This window comes from Balaenoptera acutorostrata, chromosome 6 (genome assembly GCF_949987535.1).
Source record: "Balaenoptera acutorostrata chromosome 6, mBalAcu1.1, whole genome shotgun sequence".
NCBI lineage: Eukaryota > Metazoa > Chordata > Mammalia > Artiodactyla > Balaenopteridae > Balaenoptera > Balaenoptera acutorostrata.
In genome coordinates, this window is record NC_080069.1 from 90,993,025 (window position 1) to 91,012,676 (window position 19,652).

Here is a 19,652-nt window from a genome sequence, read left to right on the forward strand (position 1 = left end):
CCCTCCCCCACAATTGTATGCAAATTATGTGTGTGTGTGTGTGTATTATGTATTTTGGAGGGAAAGTATTCATAATTTTCTTAAGATTCTCAAAGAAACCAACCCTAAGTAAGAATCATTGCTTTATTGAGTTTTATTACTGCATAGCAATATTGTGATAACTTAATTGTACTGATTTATTTAAGTACATCTTGGTCATGGCCACTTTAATGAAAGCCTCAGTTCTGAAATAATTATTGTCATTAATGTGAATGTGTGTCAGAAAGTTGAGATCTGGAGTTATATGACTAAGATTTGGGTGCTTAGCTATAAACTTCAAAACATGATTTGTTAAAAAGAACACGACATTATCTGAATTTTAAAGCTCTGTGCTGTTTAGTGTATAATGTATAAATGCATGAATACTTAATTTTTTAACCTTTTATTTTGAAGTAATTTCAGACTTTTAGAAAGTTGCAAAAATATTTTAAAGCGTTCCCATATGCCCTTTACCCACCATCTCCAATTGTTAACGTCTTACATAACGATTATCAAAATCAGGAAATTAACATTGGTACAATATTATTAACTAATCTGCAGAACATACTGACATTTCCCAGATTGTCCTCCAAATGTCCTTTTTCTGGTCCAGGATCCCAAGACGTATTTAGTTGTCATGTCTTCTTAGTTTCCTCCAACCTGGCAGTTGCTCAGTCTTTGTTGTTTGTGGCCTCTTGAAGAGTAGCAGTGTTTCGTAGAGTGTCTCTCAACTTGAGTTTCTCCGTGTGTGGAATCAGGCTATGCCTTTTTGGAAAAAATACCTTCTCAGTGTATGCTCAAATACTTTAGATAAATATCTAGTATTATTTTTATTACTCTCAAGTTGTGTATTATCTACTTTTTTGAGGTAGCAAAAGTGTTCATTCTCTTAGTGATGCATAGAAAGTTAAGGAAAGAAAGATGATTAATGAAAAGCAGATCCTGTGTTTAAGTGATGTATTTGCTCTTGACATTGTAACTTGTCTAAACTTTAGTGCCTATACATTCCAAACTTATTCTGTACGTCCAACCAACTTTATTCAGTGCAGTGGCCATTACTCTCCCTGTTTCCCTGTAGAAGTGGTCTGCATTCACTCTGCACCATCTTCCAGTCAGTCCTCAGTCACTGCCACATGGCTTCTGCCCACACTCCATCACAGAGCCTGTTCTTGTGAACAGCATCTTAATTGTGCAGTTGAATTAGTATCTTCCAGGTCTTGTCCTACCAGACCTCTTTGCTGCATCGAACAGTGTTGAAACTTGGAATGCCCTTCTCACTAGGCTACCATGTTATCAAATCCTAATTTTCCTCATGATAGTCTAATAATTCCTTCTCTTATTTTTCACCCAAACCTCCTTCCACCCCCACTTCTGAAATGTCAGTGTCCCTAAGTCCTGTCCAGGCTCATCACTGTTCTCGGCCTCTGCATCCTTCTAGGTAATCCTATCGCATAGTTTCAGATACCATTTTGGCCCTAATGACTCCCAAATTTGTTTTCCAGTCCTTGATGGGCTGCAGATTTGAGCAAAAAGCCAGCCTAATTGTCCATCTCACAAACTCTTTTAAGTTCTACATGTCTGAAACCAAAATTATCTTTCCCCATCCTTACCTTTCTCCCTTATCTCTATTTTAGTGGTACCTCCATTCATGCAGCCATTTAGGCTGTTTCTTAAGAGTTATCTTTGACTCCTACATCTTCCTCAGCCCCAAGTGCAACTAATCACCGAACACTGCTGATTTTACATCTTTGTTAATTCTTGCCTGGAACACTGCAGTACCACACCAACTGGTTCCTCTGCCTTCACTCCTGTCTTCCTCTAGTTGAGCTCCGTACCACTAAGAGTAGCAACCCAAAATGCAAATAATTATACATCCAACTTATGACAAGACTTACTGTTTCCATGACACTAAATGCTTTTTTAAACATGACTGATCTCATTTCATATTCACAAAACCCTGTTATCCCCGTTCTTACTGATGAGGAAAGTCATTCAGCTAGAAAGTGGGAGAGCTGAGATTTAAAACCAAATCTATCTGATCCCAAAGCCCTCACCAACAATTTTATAAAGCTGACTATCTCATTCTTCTACTTAAGGCTTGACATTGGCTTCTCATCTACAGGGTAAAGTCTCAGTTCTTGAAGGCATAATATCTGGTTCTCTTAGACCTTGCCTTTGCCTGTCTCCCAGCCTCACCTCTTGCCTTGCCCGGCCTCTCACTTTATGCTCTAACATAACCAAAATGTTTGTAGGCCCCACACGTAAGAAGTATGTGTGTGCCTTTGCCCATCCTCTCCCCTCTATTTGAAATGTCCAGATTCGCCCCTAACTGGACTCCTACCAACCTGGTTTACTCCCATTCATCATTTAAGGTGCAGCTCTGAAAGGACATAAATTTGTGAAATTTATGAAATTTCAGTTTGTGAAAAAGGAAATACAAATGCCCAATAAATATGGTTATTTCTTAAAGTAACAAATTTGTGTAAACAAATTTACACAACTTAAATAATCCAACCAAAGTGATTTGATAAGTCACAATGTATCTATATGATAGACTTAAATAACATTAAAATGACATAGAAGACAAACAACATGAAATATTTTTATGAGACACTGAGTGGAAAGCAGTCAACTATGAAATAGTATCTACAAATATTTTGTAATTCTTGTAAATCTAATCTTTTGTGAATCATGGGTAAAAGACTAGAAGGATAGGGCTTCCCTGGTGGCGCAGTGGTTGAGAGTCTGCCTGCTAATGCAGGGGACACGGGTTCGAGCCCTGGTCTGGGAAGATCCCACATGCCGCGGACCAACTAGGCTCGTGAGCCACAGCTACTGAGCCTGCGCGTCTGGAGCCTGTGCTCCGCAACAAGAGAGGCCACGATAGTGAGAGGCCCGCGCACCGCGATGAAGAGTGGCCCCCGCTTGCCACAACTAGAGAAAGCCCTCACACAGAAACGAAGACCCAACACAGCCAAATAAATAAATAAATAATAATTTTAAAAGATGCTAATAATTAAAAAAAAAAATTGATTCTAAAAAAAAAAAAAGACTAGAAGGATAATTGTAACCTATAGTAGATTACAAGTGATTTTTATATCATTAAGTATCTAAATTTTCTACCATGGAGGCATTTTACTAAAATAAGAAAAAAAAGTAAATTTTTAAAGAAAAGTACCAATTCTAGGCATTTCCTCCTCCTGAAAGCTTGCCCTAACACCTGCTTCCTGCTGGGTCAGGTACCCACCCTCTGTGTTCTCACAGTACCCCAAGCACAACTTCATTATTGCCTTTACTACATTATAGTATGGTTGTGTATTTGTGTCGTCTCTCATGGCACTAGGAGCTCTTTGAGAAGGGGAAGTATATCTTTGCAGCCTAGTTATGCCTGGATATAACAAGCATTCAACAGATACCATCCATACCAATATATATGTTCAGTATGTATGTTTGAATAAACAAATACATTTTAAAATATTCTTCCATGGAACTGTTTGTGTTTATCATGTCTTAAGAGATTTAAAAATTTATGCTATTATATTAATCAAGCATTCTCTAGGGCAGTAGAAAAAGGCTTCACTTTTGGCGAATCTGACTTCCAAGCTGAAAGTGGCCCAGTTCTCAACAGTCATCATACCGAAGGCACCACCACGATTAGGTATCAGTTAGTGCAGTTGTAGGCGTGAGATCTCAGCCCAGATAACCACCCCAGTGGGGCTATATTTGGCCACTGTAAATATTTAACAATGGCAAGTGTCACAATGGCATTTTAGGGGCATATTAGGGGAGATTGTGGGCATTTAAAGGTGCATCCAGGATCTTACATTGTGTTGTTGCCATTTGGCCACAGGTAGGTAATTATTGCTTTGATTCAGTGTGTAACTTACCCATTTATTTTTAACATCTTTATTGCACTATAATTGCTTTACAATGGTGTGTTAGTTTCTGCTTTATAACAAAGTGAATCAGTTATACATATACATATGTCCCCATATCTCTTCCCTCTTGCATCTCCCTCCCTCCCTCCCTATCCCACCCCCCTAGGTGGTCACAAGGCACTGAGCTGATCTCCCTGTGCTATGCAGCTGCTTCCCACTAGCTATCTATTTTACGTTTGGTAGTGTATATATGTCCATGCCACTCTCTCACTTTGTCCCAGCTTACCCTTCCCCCTCCCCGTATCCTCAAGTCCATTCTGTAGTAGGTCTACGTCTTTATTCCCGTCTTGCCCCTAGGTTCTTCTGACCATTTTTTTTCTTTTTTCTTTTTTCTTTTTTTTTTTTAATCCATATATATGTGTTAGCATACGTTATTTGTTTTTCTCTTTCTGACTTACTTCACTCTGTATGACAGTCTCTAGGTCCATCCACCTTACTACAAATAACTCAGTTTCGTTCCTTTTTATGGCTGAGTAATATTCCATTATATATATGTGCCACATCTTCTTTATCCATTCATCTGTCGATGGACACTTAGGTTGCTTCCATGTCCTGGCTATTGTAAATAGAGCTGCAATGAACATTTTGGTACATGACTCTTTTTGAATTATGGTTTTCTCAGGGTATATGCCCAGTAGTGGGATTGCTGGGTTTTATGGTAGTTCTATTTTTAGTTTTTTGAGGAACCTCCATACTGTTCTCCATAGTGGCTGTATCAATTGACATTCCCACCAACAGTGCAAGAGGGTTCCCTTTTCTCCACACCCTCTCCAGCATTTATTGTTTGTAGATTTTTTGATGATGGCCATTCTGACTGGTATGAGATGATATCTCATTGTAGTTTTGATTTGCATTTCTCTAATGATTAATGATGTTCCCATTTTTGAATTATGACTTTCTGAGTTCAATTTTTTAGCTAGGACAAATGACACAAAGTATCATTGGGCTTTCTGACTAAGCTATAAAATACCAAAATGTGTCATGTTTTAAAAATACATAGTATTGGGACTTCCCTGGTGGCGCAGTGGTTAAGAATCTGCCTGCCAATGCAGGGGACACAGGTTCAAGCCCTGGTCCGGGAAGATCCCACATGCCGCAGAGCAACTAAGCCCGTGCACCACAACTACTGAGCCTGGGCTCTAGAGCCCGCAAGCCACAACTACTGAAGCCCGCGTACCTAGAGCCCGTGCTCCGCAACAAGAGAAGCCACCGCAATGAGAAGCCCACGCACCGCAACGAAGAGTAGCCCCCGCTCACCACAACTAGAGAAAGCCTGCGTGCAGCAACGAAGACCCAACGTAGCCAAAAATTAATTAATTAATTATTTTAAAAAGACCAAGTTTAACTCTAAAAAAAAAAAAATGCATAGTATTTACCTACTACAAGTAAAATTCTGTCTCTGAATTCTCTCTATTATTTCCTCATTGCTAAGACACAGTAGTTTTTTATTTTTCCTCACATCCTAATATTTTGGAGAACAGACTGTGTATCTTATGATCAGCAGTATATAATAATGTATCAAATTGTTTTATAATCAGTAGTATCCTAGAATTGAAAACATAGTAATTATTAGTATATTTATGAATTAACAGCAAGATGTTGAAATCAATTCTACTATAAAAGAATATCTATTTGGTAAATAAGTACATTTTAAAATAAGAGAAAATTTAATCAACACTGATAGTCTTTGTTGCTTTTTATTTGCATTTTAGAGTTGTACGAAATGTAATTGCACAGAAGCATTTTGGCCTTTTGGATACGCTAATAAATCAGCCAACACTTGTCTCATTGCAGATCACGAATGTTCACAGCAGCCGGGCTCTTGATGTTCAATTCCTGGACTCTGGCACTGTGACGTCTGTGAAAGTGTCCGAGCTCAGGGAAATTCCCCCTCGGTTTCTCCAAGAAATGATTGCAGTACCACCTCAGGTACTATATGTTACAAGCCTAGGTGATCGGCTGAAAGGGGTTTGGATGTAATGTTCATAATCACATTGTGAGATGCTCTCTCACTTTTTGGTGATGATTGAGTTTAACAAAATTGGAAATGACCCAAATGGTGGCTCACTGGTTTTCAGATGTAAAATTTTGCTTAGACAAGAGGACCAGTCAGACTTACAGAATATTGTTTGATAAATGTTTGTTTTCAAGCATATTGAGTCATCAGGCTATGTTGTCCAGTTAGAGGTTCCACTTTAATAATTAGATGCCAATGCTGGCTTCTACACAGTTTCAGGATATTATATGTAAATATTTACTTCCAGAGTTCTTAATTTAATTAGGTAACCATTATCTTCGGATATATGTTTATATTTAACCTTCTCCTCATAGATTTTAGTGAAAAGATTAACTTCAGTCTATCTTTCCTCTCTTGATAAAAATTCAAGGTGATAAGAAGTTTGAATTATTTTGAATTAATTAAAATTATTAATAACTATTTCCTACTTAGGAGAAGTAGAGTTTGTACAGAAATCCATCATGCTTTGAAAATAAAATTGTTCAACATTCTATAATTTCAAGAGACCCCTTGACCTATATTTACCAGAAGATGTCTTATGCATCAAAACTCAGTGAATAAAAAGTACTTGACCATAATTAGCATGGCTTTTATAATTTCTCTCACTGCAGTCACTGTTGCCTTTCCTAAAATGACTATTACAGAGAAGCTGTTTAACTTGAGTTCAAGCCAATTTTCAGAATCACATTTTTTCTTATTGCTGCTCAGCATAATATTGAAAATTGTTAGACCTTTAAGTGCTGCTTTCACTTGATAACACCCTGGCCTCTGTACCCCTTGTTAGAACATCCATGTAGGGCCAGCCTTACCTAGAAAAGGTTTCCGGGGCTGGAGGAGATGGGGTATCTGTCCCACTGCTTCTGACTGTCTGAAAGTTACACAGGTGTACTTTCTTGGTAAAAGCCACTATAATTTTTTCTATTAATCTTATCTGGATTTTTTATTTGATAGATGTGAAGTTGGGGGAACCTTTAAAACCAGCTAGGGCAAGCCTCTGGCTAACAACATCTCCCCAAGAGGTTCAGAGTAGCAAACTGATGGCCTGTTGGCCAAGGCTGACCCATGAATATTGGGTCTGGGCCCTTGGCTCGTAAAGTGTTTTAAAATGTGAATTAGTTGTCTGCTTCTAGCTTCTCTTGACAAACTAGAAAACATGACTCTATTGAGCAGTCCTCTTTATGAGACAGTGCTCTGTGGGACCTTGGGAAGTGACGTTCTCCTCTGCAGGGCTTGTGCTCTCCAGTGCGTGGGCCCCAGCTGGCCCACCTCACTCCCTCTTTGCCCACCTGGCACCTGCACTAGTAGAGTCTGCTCCCTTTGCTCTAAGTGACCTCCTCCCCACCCAGAAAGGTGCCTCATGCAGGGGGCACAGTGGGAGACTTGGAGCCCCCAAGGATGAAGGGAGGGTGTATGACAGGGAGGTTGGGGCTCAGAGAGGAAAGAAGAAATCTAGGAATCCTGGAAGTAAGTTTCATCTCCTGCCCAAAATTGCCTCCATCAATTCAAAGGCTTCCATGAGACTGGAGGGAGTCCCTGGGGTTACCTTTTCCTCCCTGGTGTAGCCATTCTGCAGAAGCTTGTGCAGTGATGGTGGGAGGTCAAAAGCATCAGGGAAAATGAGTCTTTTAGGTATCACTGGGTTTTAGTTTTTCTTACCCTCCTTAATTCTCATTACTACCTCCTTCAAAAGGTAAGTACAAATGCCTGGGGTACTCAGGAAATGCTTCATTCAGCAGGAAGCCTCCACAGAAATTTTTACAACAGGAGTCAGATTTCATCCAAATGACACTTCATTTTTTTTTAGTTGGGCATAGAGGGAAGACCTAGATATAAGTCCCAATCTTGTCTTCACGACTTTGTGATCTTACACAAGTTAGTATCTCTGAGTCTGTTTCACCGTCTGTAAAATGAGATCACAACACTGGCCTGCCATGCAGAAGTATTGTAGGGTGAGAAGTATGTGAAGTGCCTGGTATAAAACCCTGGCTCATGATAGGAGTAAAGACAATGGTAGTAATATAAATAGATCAGGAACATAGCAGATGCTCCAGCCTGAGAACTGTGATTGTCATTATTAGCTATTGTTGTTGCTTGCTTTCTATCTTGGCAACATTTGACTTGTAGGAAAATAATATTGACACTACTCATGAGTACCTATTTTAAGATGGTGTGTCCTCTTTTCCATTGTGTTTTCTTTTCAGGCTATAAAGTGCTGTTTAGCAGATCTTCCACAGTCTATTGGCATGTGGACACCAGATGCTGTGCTTTGGCTAAGAGATTCTGTTTTGAATTGCTCAGATTGTAGCATTAAGGTTAGTTATCTTATTGGTCTTGATAAAAGGGGGCTGTCAGCCAGGACTCACTTTTTTTTTTTCCACTTGTTTTTGTGAAAGGATTTTATCTTACTGTAAACTGATGCTTTCACCTCCGACACACTTTTATAGTCAGGAGGTTGGTTACATGTGTAGCTATAAGATATTTGATGGTTTAATTTTTATTTAAGAATTTATCCTATATCTCCAGTGTTATTTTTAAACCCTTTATATAATTTTTTGATTATTAATAAGGTAGCAGATAGTTCTGTGCTCCTATTTTGCTCCATGATAAGGAATTAAGTCTGCAACAGAGGACCATGTATCTCTTGATAAATGTTTCTAAAGACCATTTAAGTAAGTCCGGTATTTCTTTTTTTTATCCCTTAAGTAAAATGGATTATAAACAAATATTTGCTTGTAATCTTGGTTTTTGTCTCTTCCTAAAACTTATTTAAACTGCTTTATTTCATTTCTTTTTCACACTCTTGCATCTTCATATCAAAAACACTGCTCATATTTCCAAAAATAGAAATGTAAGATAATATTTCTCTATTTTAACTGATGTAAATAGTGTTATCATTTTATATAAGCATTTAACAATGTTAACACTGAAATGTCCTTGAGAAATATCTTCATGAAGACCTCTCACTTATTCTAGCCCACACTGATTTTCCTATCTTCATTCTCCCCTAGGGTTTATCATGTGCAATCACACAGTTATATACCATTTTATATTCTTCAATTGCCACATGAATATTGTTTCTCAGCTACATTTTCAGCTCCTAAAGCCAGGGTATTGGGTAGTCAATAAAAATCTTTTTAATGGTTGATTTTTGAAACGGTGTTTCTGTACCATAAATATCAAAATGAATTAGCAGTCAGTACTTCATTAGCCCTCCAAAGGATGAATTTAAATAGACTCCTCTTGCTAGGAGAGACGCTTTTAAAGTAAATTACTTTAGAAGGATTGCCTTGCTGGTGTCTCCTTGTCTTCATGCCTGTGTTCCTGCCTTTCATTTCTAGCCCAGTTTGGTAAAAGATAGATGTGGCTAGAAGTGTCTCACTTTTGTTATTCCTAAGATAAACCAGAGGAGCTGATGAGAAGAATTAACAGTCACCCAGCCCTTCGGGACACACGGCAGCACAGTCCGGTTATCTCCATGTGGTGCTCCCGTACACACATTCGCCCCTCTGACAGAAAAAGCTAGCCAGGTACTCAGGGGTCTCCTGGGCAAAAGGTGCAAAATGGTGACTGTAATTTTGGCCTATTCAGTGGAGCTTTCTTCCTCTTTTTCTCCCAAGGTCCCTCTCCTCTCATGTAACTGGGGGAAAGGGAGAGGGGTGAGAGCAGATATTAGGACCAAACAAAGACTTTGTACCAAAGATCCCAAAGGGTATGGTGAAGGTCAAAGCTTTTTCTTTCCCTTCCCTGTCTGAGGGTACACCAGCATTAAGCAGAATTCTTATAGGACATTTTGCCATTTTTATTATTTTTTATTGTTGAAGTTGGATGATGAGCACGTGGGGACTCATTGGGTTACTCTTTCTTCTTTGAGTGTTTTAACATGTCATTAATATAAAAAAATTAATCATGATATATAGACTCACTTCCTCTCAGTGATAATGACCTCTAGCCAGTCATAGATAGTCTCAGTTTTTAGAGGTTAGTAAATTTTCCATTTCCATAAGTTTGCCGCTGGTTTCTAGACTACTTGGACCTACGAGCTTATTCATTGCTACAGCTGTGATAGATAATTCATCTGACCTCAAATAGAATGATTTTAGCAAGTTGGGTTCTTTGCAAAATACTGTTTTATAATATTTAAAGTTAATATTATAACCACCTCAGAATTCATCGTGAACTTGGATTTCTTTAAGTTGGTTTTGTGTGTTTTCCAAAGGTTACAACAGTGGATGAAACCAGAGGGATCGCACATATTTATTTATTTACCCCCAAGAACTTCCCCGATCCTCACCGCAGTATCAATCGCCAGATTACAAATGCAGACTTGTGGAAGCATCAGAAGGATGTGTTTCTGAGTGCCATATCCAGTGGAGCTAGCTCCCCCAACAGCAAAAGTGCGAACACCCCCATTTTGGGCAACACTGGAGAGAATTTCAGAAAGAGCCTCTCGGATATCCTCCGAAAGTCATTGGTAGAGCACACCAGCTCTTTCTCCATGGAGGAACTGCCACCTCCTGCCCACTTGTCCAAGCCAGGGGAACACATGGATGTATACGTGCCAGTGGCCTGTCACCCGGGCTACTTTGTCGTCCAGCCGTGGCAAGAGATACATAAGCTGGAAGTTCTGATGGAAGAGATGATTCTCTATTACAGTATGTCTGAGGAGCGCCATGTGGCAGTGGAGAAAGACCAAGTGTATGCTGCAAAAGTGGAAAATAAGTAGGTCCTTGGACAATCAGAGCTTTTTATTCTCCTCCTAAGAAAAATGTGTAGAATGATACCAAGAGTCCTTAATCCCTGCAGGGGGACTTGGAACTGCACAAATGGGAATTTTGAATGTGAAATGAGACCAGTGAATTGTGCAGTTTTCTAATATTTAAAATGATGTCATTTATCTAAAAATCTAATGACCCTAGTCCTGTTAAAAACCTAATTATATCTAAAGTGAATGTTTAAATATTTTTTCTACTTTCCTGTGAGAAAAATATTTTTTTATTTAGGAAATAATGTTTTTTATTTAATGACTTTCTAAATTTTAAAAATAAAATGTTTATTGGAGATAATTTAGAAAATATAAAAAAGTATAAGAAAACAAAGTCAGCCAACCAACATAACCCTTGTTAAACTACTTATGTATTTCTTCTAGTTTTTTTCCTATACATACTTATACAATTGGTATATTACTATATATAATTTCATACCTACTTTTTTCACTTAACATAATTCTGTGAACACTTTTCCATGTGATGAGATTTCTTCATAAACATTTTAATGACTAAATATTCCATCATATAGAGAAATCATAATTTACTTATCATTTTCTTTTGTAGGTTTTTTTTCTCCCAGATTTTTCACTGTTACAAATAATGTTGAACTTAAATCTTTGTTCAGCTCTCTGATTATGTATTTATGAGATAGATTCCTAGAAGAGAAATCACTTGTTTAAAAATTACAGGATTTTTGATATATGCAGTCAGTTGCTTTCTAGAGAGCTTGTGCCACCCTTTATAAGGTTCAACAGTGCCTATTTCACTGCTCTTTGGCCTTTGGACAGTGAGAATCATAATTCCTTACATTTGTTTTAGCACTTTCAGTCTGTTTTCTCACGTTTGCACATTTGGATCCACACTCTCCTCTCCTGAAGCCCCCAGGATGTGCTGGTTCCAACCCAAGGAAGCCCAAGCTCCTCAAGCTATACGCTCACTCCAGGAAGCCCTGGACAACGGCACAAGCTCCCCCCTCCCCCTTCCCTTTGCCGGCTTTCTTAGGGGAAATGTGCCAGCTTATTTGACAATGCTGAACAAAAAGAACAATCTCTCCCCCTACCCTCCCTGTCCCGATACACACACCCCAAAAGTCAATTTAAAAGGTCAACTGCTTATTTTTTTTCTATAAAATGCTTTCATTCATTCTGAAGATAGCAAATATAGGCATTTATAAAATTTTGTTATTTTTATGGGAGGAAAAAAAACTAATTTTCAGCTCTTAAAAGTGAAGAGTATAATAGCTCTCATTCTAAAAAGCATTCAACTTATATGTCACAAGCTTTTCATCTTTAAAATATATTTTTACTATGTCATGTTATTTACAATCATAAGCATAAATGGGTTCCAATTTGCCTCATCAGAACTCTTTGTTATTGGATAGTTTAATCACAGTTAAAGCCAAGCTAATGCTAACTCTTCTCTGAGGAGCAGATTAATGATGATTAGTGGTGGGGAGGTGCCACTTGGAGGGAAGGATCATGTAAAGATCTCTGAACACTGGAGATCTGTAGTGTGGGACTTCACACTCCACCCCTACTCCCCCATGGGTCGAACAGTTCTGCCTCAGGACTCTGGGGCTTTAATCAGTTAATTTGTCCCAGATAATCAAGGGATGTCTTATATATGGGAACAGATTATCTGATATTTTTGGAAACTTTATGAACTGAATCAATGTAAAGTGTTTAGAGCTTCTGTCTTGCTTACAACCCAGGACTGTTTACTAAACCTTGTTCCCAGCTCTGGTAAGTTAAGATTTAGGAATTTCAGGTACAGTTGTGATTACAGTGATTTCCAAATCTATCCCAATTTAAGAATAACCTAGGCAGCCTATTAAAAATGCAGATTCCCCTTCCTCACCCCAGGCCTGCTGAGTCAGAATCTCTGGCAGTAGAACCCCAGAATCTGTGTTTTAAGTAAAATCTCCAGGTGATCCACATGTAGCCTTGCACTGAAATTGGTAACGTAGTCAAAACTGAAGCCTTTATTTAAGCTCTTAGTTTTGAAAGTTGAAAGCTAAATAGAAATGCAACACATAGGTTTCCTGATGGTTCTCTCCTCACAGCTCTGTACCTCTTATTTATAGACTAAAAGCACAGACCATCAGTCATTTGCCTTGTACAGTTTAAAGACAGTGATATTGGTGGAAACCAAATGTTTTTATCTCCTTTTACACTTATATGAATTAGCAACCTGCGCCAAACTGGCGTTTCCACATATGGAAATTTCTCTTCAAATTAAAGTTCTTATTTGCACAGCTTATCTTCATTTTAAGAATACTTACAGTAATGGCTGCTATTTGCCAACTGCCTGTTATATGCCAAATTAATGTGTTAGGCACTTCATATATATTGTTTCTACAAGTAAATTAAAACTAAACATTACGCATGAGATAATTGAGGCACAAAGAGGTTAAGTAAAGAGCCCAGGGTTGACATGACTGAAAAATGACTCAGTGGGACTCCAGCTCAGGTCTGTTTGGCCCCCAAAGCTCATGTACTTATTATGATACCTTTCTGTGTCCCTGTTGTCTCTGTGATTCATGGGTAATTGCTTGCTTCACTTTGGGCTTATCTGAAGGTTTCTGGAGTTCCTCCCAGAACCCCCCAATTGCATACAGTGTTTGAAGTTGGCCTCTTTGTAGCTTTCTTTTTTTTTTCTTTAATAAATTTATTTATTTTATTTATTTATTTTTGGCTGCATTGGGTCTTCGTTGCTGCGCGTGGGCTTTCTCTAGTTGCGGTGAGCGGGGGCTACTCTTCATTGCAGTGAGCAGGCTTCTCACTGTGGTGGCTTCTCATGTTGCGGAGCACGGGCTCTAGGCACGCGGGCCTCAGTAGCTGTGGCACGAGGGCTCAGTAGTTGTGGCTCACGGGCTCTGGAGCGCAGGCTCAGTAGTTGTGGCGCACGGGCTTAGTTGCTTCGTGGCACGTGGGATCTTCCTGGACCAGGGATCGAACCCGTGTCCCCTGCATTGACAGGTGGATTCTGAACCACTGCGCCACCAGGGAAGTCCCGAAACCATTCTTATTAAAGATACAGAGCTCATTACCAAGTCCAGTGGCTTCTTTTAACTCTAAATCCTAGTTGACCTCCCTGTAACATGGGACGCTTTACACTACTTGGTTTCTGCAGCACCACTCTTTTCAGGACCTCCTGCTGCCACCTACCTTCTATTCCTCAGTCTCCTTTTACTGGGTAACCTTCCTTTGCCTTAAATTTTTGTGTTTCCCAGGATTCTGTCCTCACTTCACTTTTTTTCAAACATTCTCTGCTGAAGCATTCTCATTCTCTCTCATAGCTTCATAAACTACCTTTATTTTGATGACCTTACCCCCTACCAACTCTAATCTGTATCTCCTGCTTCAGCCATTCTCCTGAGCTCCAGACCTTTGGTCCAAATGCTACCTGGATAGCCCTAAGGTATCTTGCCTGGAAGTCCCTGAATTAATGCATTCTTCATACCTGGTCCCGCTTGCTTCTCTCTTTCCATCTTCCACACATGGACCTTGTCCCAAAAGTGTGGCCATTTCCTGTCTCCCCGTCGAAGTGAAGGGATCTGCTAGCCTTGTCCTGATTGTCCTCTGTGGCACTGTTTCCTCCTGCTTAGTGGTGGTTTTCCTTTATTAGCTCCATGAGGCCTGTAAAAGGGTATTGAGTGAACAAATTCCATCAAATGAGCCAGTGACAAAGCAGAGAAAAGTAACCTTTGGAAAAAGAAGAAGCAGTCTCTTTAAAAACTTCTACAACAGCAGTTTTATATTTTAGTAAATAACATTTGTACTAATTTTTCTTTTTATCAAAAAATGTTGCCCTTAAAGCAGGTGTTGACTTTGTGCATTTTTTTCTTCTTTTTTACTCCAATGCACACCTAGGTGGTACAGGGTGCTTTTAAAAGGAATCCTGACCAATGGACTGGTGTCCGTGTATGAGCTGGACTATGGCAAGCACGAATTAGTCAACATAAGAAAAGTGCAGCCCCTGCTGGACGTGTTCCGAAAGCTGCCGTTTCAAGCAGTCACAGCTCAACTAGCAGGTAACTTCTGGGGAATTTGGACTCATGACACAACAGTAGTATATATTGTCGTTTTGTCCTGGGTACAGAGTCATTGATTGGCCTATTGATAATTTTTAATGATCTCTCAGGGTCATGCCCTTCCACTATATCTGCTGTTTCTGTTTTTCCATATTCCTTTCTGTCTCTGATTTCATGTATGAGTATTTTTCTAAAACTGTAAACTTCGTACAGGTACAGTATTGCATTCTGCTTTCACACTACTACTTTTTGGGTGGTTGTTTGATGGTCCTGATAACAATTCTTAATAGCTGCAAAATATTCTGTTTAATCATTGTTTCCCTATTGTTGAACATATAGGTTATTTACACTTTTATTGTAGTATTGAGGAAAAAAACCCACAGCTACATATATTAGCCAAAACAAACAAATGGAAACAATGAGACAACTTAAATAACCAACAGGAGGAGAACATTGCGCGATTAATATTTTATAATTTATTGCAGGAATTATAATGCATCTACGTAATGGACTTTCACAATTATAAAACATTCTTGGGTTGTAGAATATGACCATTTTCATGGCCAAATGAGTTTTCATTTGCATTGCAACTGACAACACACAAGTGTGTGATTTCACCACACTCACACCAGCCTATTGACTGTCATAAAATCTGAGGAGCTGAGTTAATAGGTGTAGAGTGGTACTTCTTTATGATACTGTCTGATGAGATTTGTTTTATCTTCTGTGAAGGCAGTGCAGATATCTGTGTGCCCTCTACCAGTAGGTAGCATGGGTGCCTAGCTGAAGCTCCACCCAGAGAGCTGTCGCCATGAGCAGAGGGTGCGGAGGCCAAGAGGGCTGAGGGGTGCCAACACCTCCAGTTGTCTGGAGGTCCCGCTGTGTGGTCCCGCTGTGCTGGGATATGGCGAGTTGTGACCACAGGTGCAACCCTCATTCCTCACCCCCCGCTCACCCCATACACTTAGCAGTGGCAGAACTGACTTGATCTCAGAAATGAGAGAAATTATATATATAAATTCTTCTTTTTGACAGCGTTTATTGAAGATATACGTATGTAGATAGATAGATAGATAGGTAGAAAGAGAGAGAGAGAGATTGCCTTATTTTGAAGTATTTGCCAGTTTCTTTGTGTCTCCTACTAGAATTCAAAGGAAACTCCCATGGTAGACAGATATGAACCAAAAATGGCATCTTACACATGGCATGACTACCATTGATCTGCTTTGAACTCAAACTTCTAAATGGTTTCTTCAGAATTAATGGTTACATTTTTCATTTTCACTTTTTAACGTTCAGGTTTTTCTAACAACACATTTTGTTAAACATGACAATCAAACGGCCCAGTGAGGGAGTCTCCGTGAGGGAGGATCGCGTGGCCCCATCACCCCCACCCCGGCTTCATGGCCGCAGTCACTGGTGCTCCCTGTGCAGGGGACTGTACAGCCGCTTCATTTCACTGAATTCGTGCCGGTGCTGGGAGGCTCAGGCTCTGTTACAGTCACTGAAGCAGCAGCTTATAGACAGTTCTAGGCTTCTCTCATGGGAAATTCTTAGTAATCAAAGAATTTAGCCCACTCACTACACCGAAAGGTCTTTTAAATTATATGTGAAACTCCCAGACCTTCGTCACTATGGGGCATAATTTATATATCTAGTCTAACATATGTGAACTTAATTTATGTTAGTTTAATAATACTTCTTGAAAAATACATATTCTTGTCTCAGTTTTGTTTTAAAACCTAATTCAGAATTCTCTAACTTGAGCTCTCAAGTTTAAAAGTCATGGGGATTTAGAAATGCATGGGACTTAAAATTCATCTGGTCCAACCACTTTATTTTACAAGAAGTAAACTGAGGCCTGAGAAATCAACTGGTTTCCCCAAGATCATACCGTTTGATAGAGGAAGAGCTGGGAATAGTAACTGAGTCTCCAGACTTTCAATCCAGTGCTTTTACCATGGTGATGTATGTAATTTTAAATACTGTTAAGTGTATTAATTCTTCTTCTTCTTTTCTTTTCTTTTTTTTACTATATCTGGTTCATCAGGGAAAAAAATCTGTAAATAAGAGAAATGTCATTGATACTGGTATTTCATTCCCCATCAGTATATATCTACATATACTTTACGGAAATGGGCAGTCATTATTATAACTTCATTTTATAGCCCAGCATTAAATCTCAAATGAAATTTGTGTCTGTAGGTGAAGGTTTACAGAAATAACCCCATTCAGAATAGAAAAACTATAAGCAAGACTGTTGTAAGATTGTTCAGCATCTGTTTTTCAGTTAGGCAAGTCTAAGCTGGTACGTTTAACTACTTTGGGACTGACTAAATAGTTTTCCATTATAATGGATCAAAGAAAGGCTCATTTGACCCCTCACTGATCTGCGAACTCCCTTTCTCTTAGGACTGAAGTGCAGCCAGTGGTCTGAGGAGGCTTCGATGGTGTTTCGAAATCATGTGGAGAAGAAACCTCTGGTGGCATTGGTGCAGACAGTTATAGAAAACACTAACCCTTGGGACCGGAAAGTAGTGGTCTATTTAGTGGACACATCACTGCCAGACACAGATATCTGGATTCATGATTTTATGTCAGAGTATCTGGTAGAGCTTTCAAAAGTCAATTAATCGCTGCTTCTGAGACCTTGACAACTAATTCAGATTTTTTTAGCAATAACAAAATGTAGTAGGCTTTAAAAAAAAAAATCTTACCTCTGCTACATGGCTCCGACTGCTGTGCGGGATTGAAAAGAATATGCTTGGGTTTGATGAAAGATATTTAACAAGTTTTGTTTTAACAGAGTTGACTTTTCAAAGAGAATTGCACTTGAATTATTACTATAATATTAGAATAAAGATGTTTATCAGTTCAAAAACTGACTATCTTATCATTTCTAGGCTTTATGATCTTAAGGTGAAGAGTTTCCCTTTCTATTCATGTTGTCTTCCTTGTGGTGCTCGGTTCTTCTCCAGTTAGACTGAGAATTCTGTGACTTAACCCTACCCTGGAGTAGTGGTGGGTCCCAAAGCAGGTGGTCACCACACCATGTGAAGTCTCTCCCGAGTCTTTAGCCCACCGGCATTGCTAGTGGTGCTGCTGGAGGAACAGCCCAGGCAAACCAGCACGTCCTGATCACCCCAGATCACCCCAAATCTTGAGTGGCTTATTGCCCAGAGAGTCTGGACTGAAAACGCAGGCCTTTACAGTCTCCCTGCCCAACCTCCCTGTCTACTACTCCTTGTGCCAGCCACACTGGACCTTCCCAAACCCCATGCATGTTCATCTAGGACTACTCATACTCTAAAGGAAGCCCCACTTCCCTCCAGCCCGCTCTTATTCTTTTCCCTTAGCCTGCAGCTCATTTTCTCCCCACCATTTTTCTTTGTCAGTATCCTCCCTGACCTCCCAAGCTGTCCAAGAAGCCTTCCCTGGTGCCCCTCCTACTGCACTGTACTTTGACTATGCCCCTCGTGCTGCCCAGATCTCACTGAGCTTCACAGCATATGACTAATTGTCTGCGCCAGTCACCCCAACTAGATTGTGAGCTCCTTGAGGGAGGGAGGGGTCTTAGTCATCTCTCTATCCAGTCATATCCCGGTAAATGTTTGACAGCTGGTTCTGGTGGGTGTGTGGGGGTCATGCAGGGAGTGAGCCTTGATTTGTAGTGTCTGACGATTCCCATGTTGTAAATATTCCTACTTCTGTTGCGTTCCAGCTAACAATGTGACCTCACTGAATGTGGCGTTGGGAAAAGATGCACCCAAGCGGCTCTTGTGAGCTCTAGGATGGTGACCCCTTACTCAGTTTGACTGGGAAGCCTAAATTTTTGATTTTGAACATATACTGAATTTAAGCTAGTAGACCTCTGTGTGAAGATATGCATAAACTGTTGGAAATATGGAGTGGGTTTCAGGGGAGAAGACCAGGCCAGAGATAAAAATTTTTAGTCATTTGCTTATTTTTATTTGAGAACATCTAGGAAAAGTAAGAACGGAAAGAAAATAAAGACCAGATGTTTTAAGTTTTTCATGTAAAATGTGTTGAAACTGCTTTTCTAGCTTTTTAAAATTTATATGTAGTATTTATAATTAAAGTGATTCAAAATTCAGGAATGTTTATGCCAGTGATTTAAGTAATCATTTATGATAAAGTAAAAATATCCTGACACACAAATGTTTAAGTGAAATAAAGTAGTGTAAATGTTTTTTTATAATGGTTTCTTTCCCTAATAACAACAACAAAAAAACCCAAAAATCTTCAAATTGTCCACAGATAAGAAAGAAGTGGTTTGTACTTCACTAACTTTAGGAGTGTTTCTATTACTTTTTTTTTTTTTTTTCATGGATGACCACAACAAAAGCAACAATGTTTGCAATTACCAAACATGAAACACACTCATACTATGTCATAATATTGACATTCAGTCCAGTAATCCTCCACTGTAACAGCTCCTTTACTTTGCAGTGAAAATTGATTTGTATATTCTTTGCCTCTGAGTCCTTGTGGGATTTTTTTTTTTAATTCAGACAGAAAGTCACAAAAATTATACTCATCCTCATCAGTTCACTCAGTCCCATGTAATAAAATTTTTTTTTTCATCTTGATCTTTTGTTAGCACTTTTATGAGTTCATCAGTTTTTCATTAGAGTTCTGAAAATGCTTATTCATTCAGTTCAGCACTACAGTCAGTTACCAGAAACCTGTACTTGTCAGAGTCTTTTCCATGAATTTCTTGAAGATGAAACCCTTTTATAGGAACATATTTGCAAAATCATCAGAGTACACCTAGAACTGTCTGTAAATGACAAAAGACTTAAAAATGACCATGGTTAAAGATTTGATGAAAGTTCATAATAATGCAGTTGACAAGAAAA

At 39.1% G+C, this 19,652-nt stretch overlaps 1 protein-coding gene across 1 annotated transcript in view; it reads left to right on the forward strand.

The window, feature by feature from the left end:
- The window catches only part of TDRD7 (tudor domain containing 7), an 89,585-nt gene extending 71,938 nt beyond the window's left edge, over window positions 1-17,647 (forward strand). Inside the window, exons 13-17 of the mRNA XM_007197032.2 lie at window positions 5,751-5,885; window positions 8,175-8,285; window positions 10,190-10,692; window positions 14,612-14,772; window positions 17,185-17,647. Coding sequence (XP_007197094.2) covers window positions 5,751-5,885; window positions 8,175-8,285; window positions 10,190-10,692; window positions 14,612-14,772; window positions 17,185-17,405 — 1,131 coding nt within the window. The 3' untranslated portion in view covers window positions 17,406-17,647. The remainder of the gene's footprint in view (window positions 1-5,750; window positions 5,886-8,174; window positions 8,286-10,189; window positions 10,693-14,611; window positions 14,773-17,184) is intronic.
- The last annotated feature ends 2,005 nt before the right edge of the window (window positions 17,648-19,652 follow it).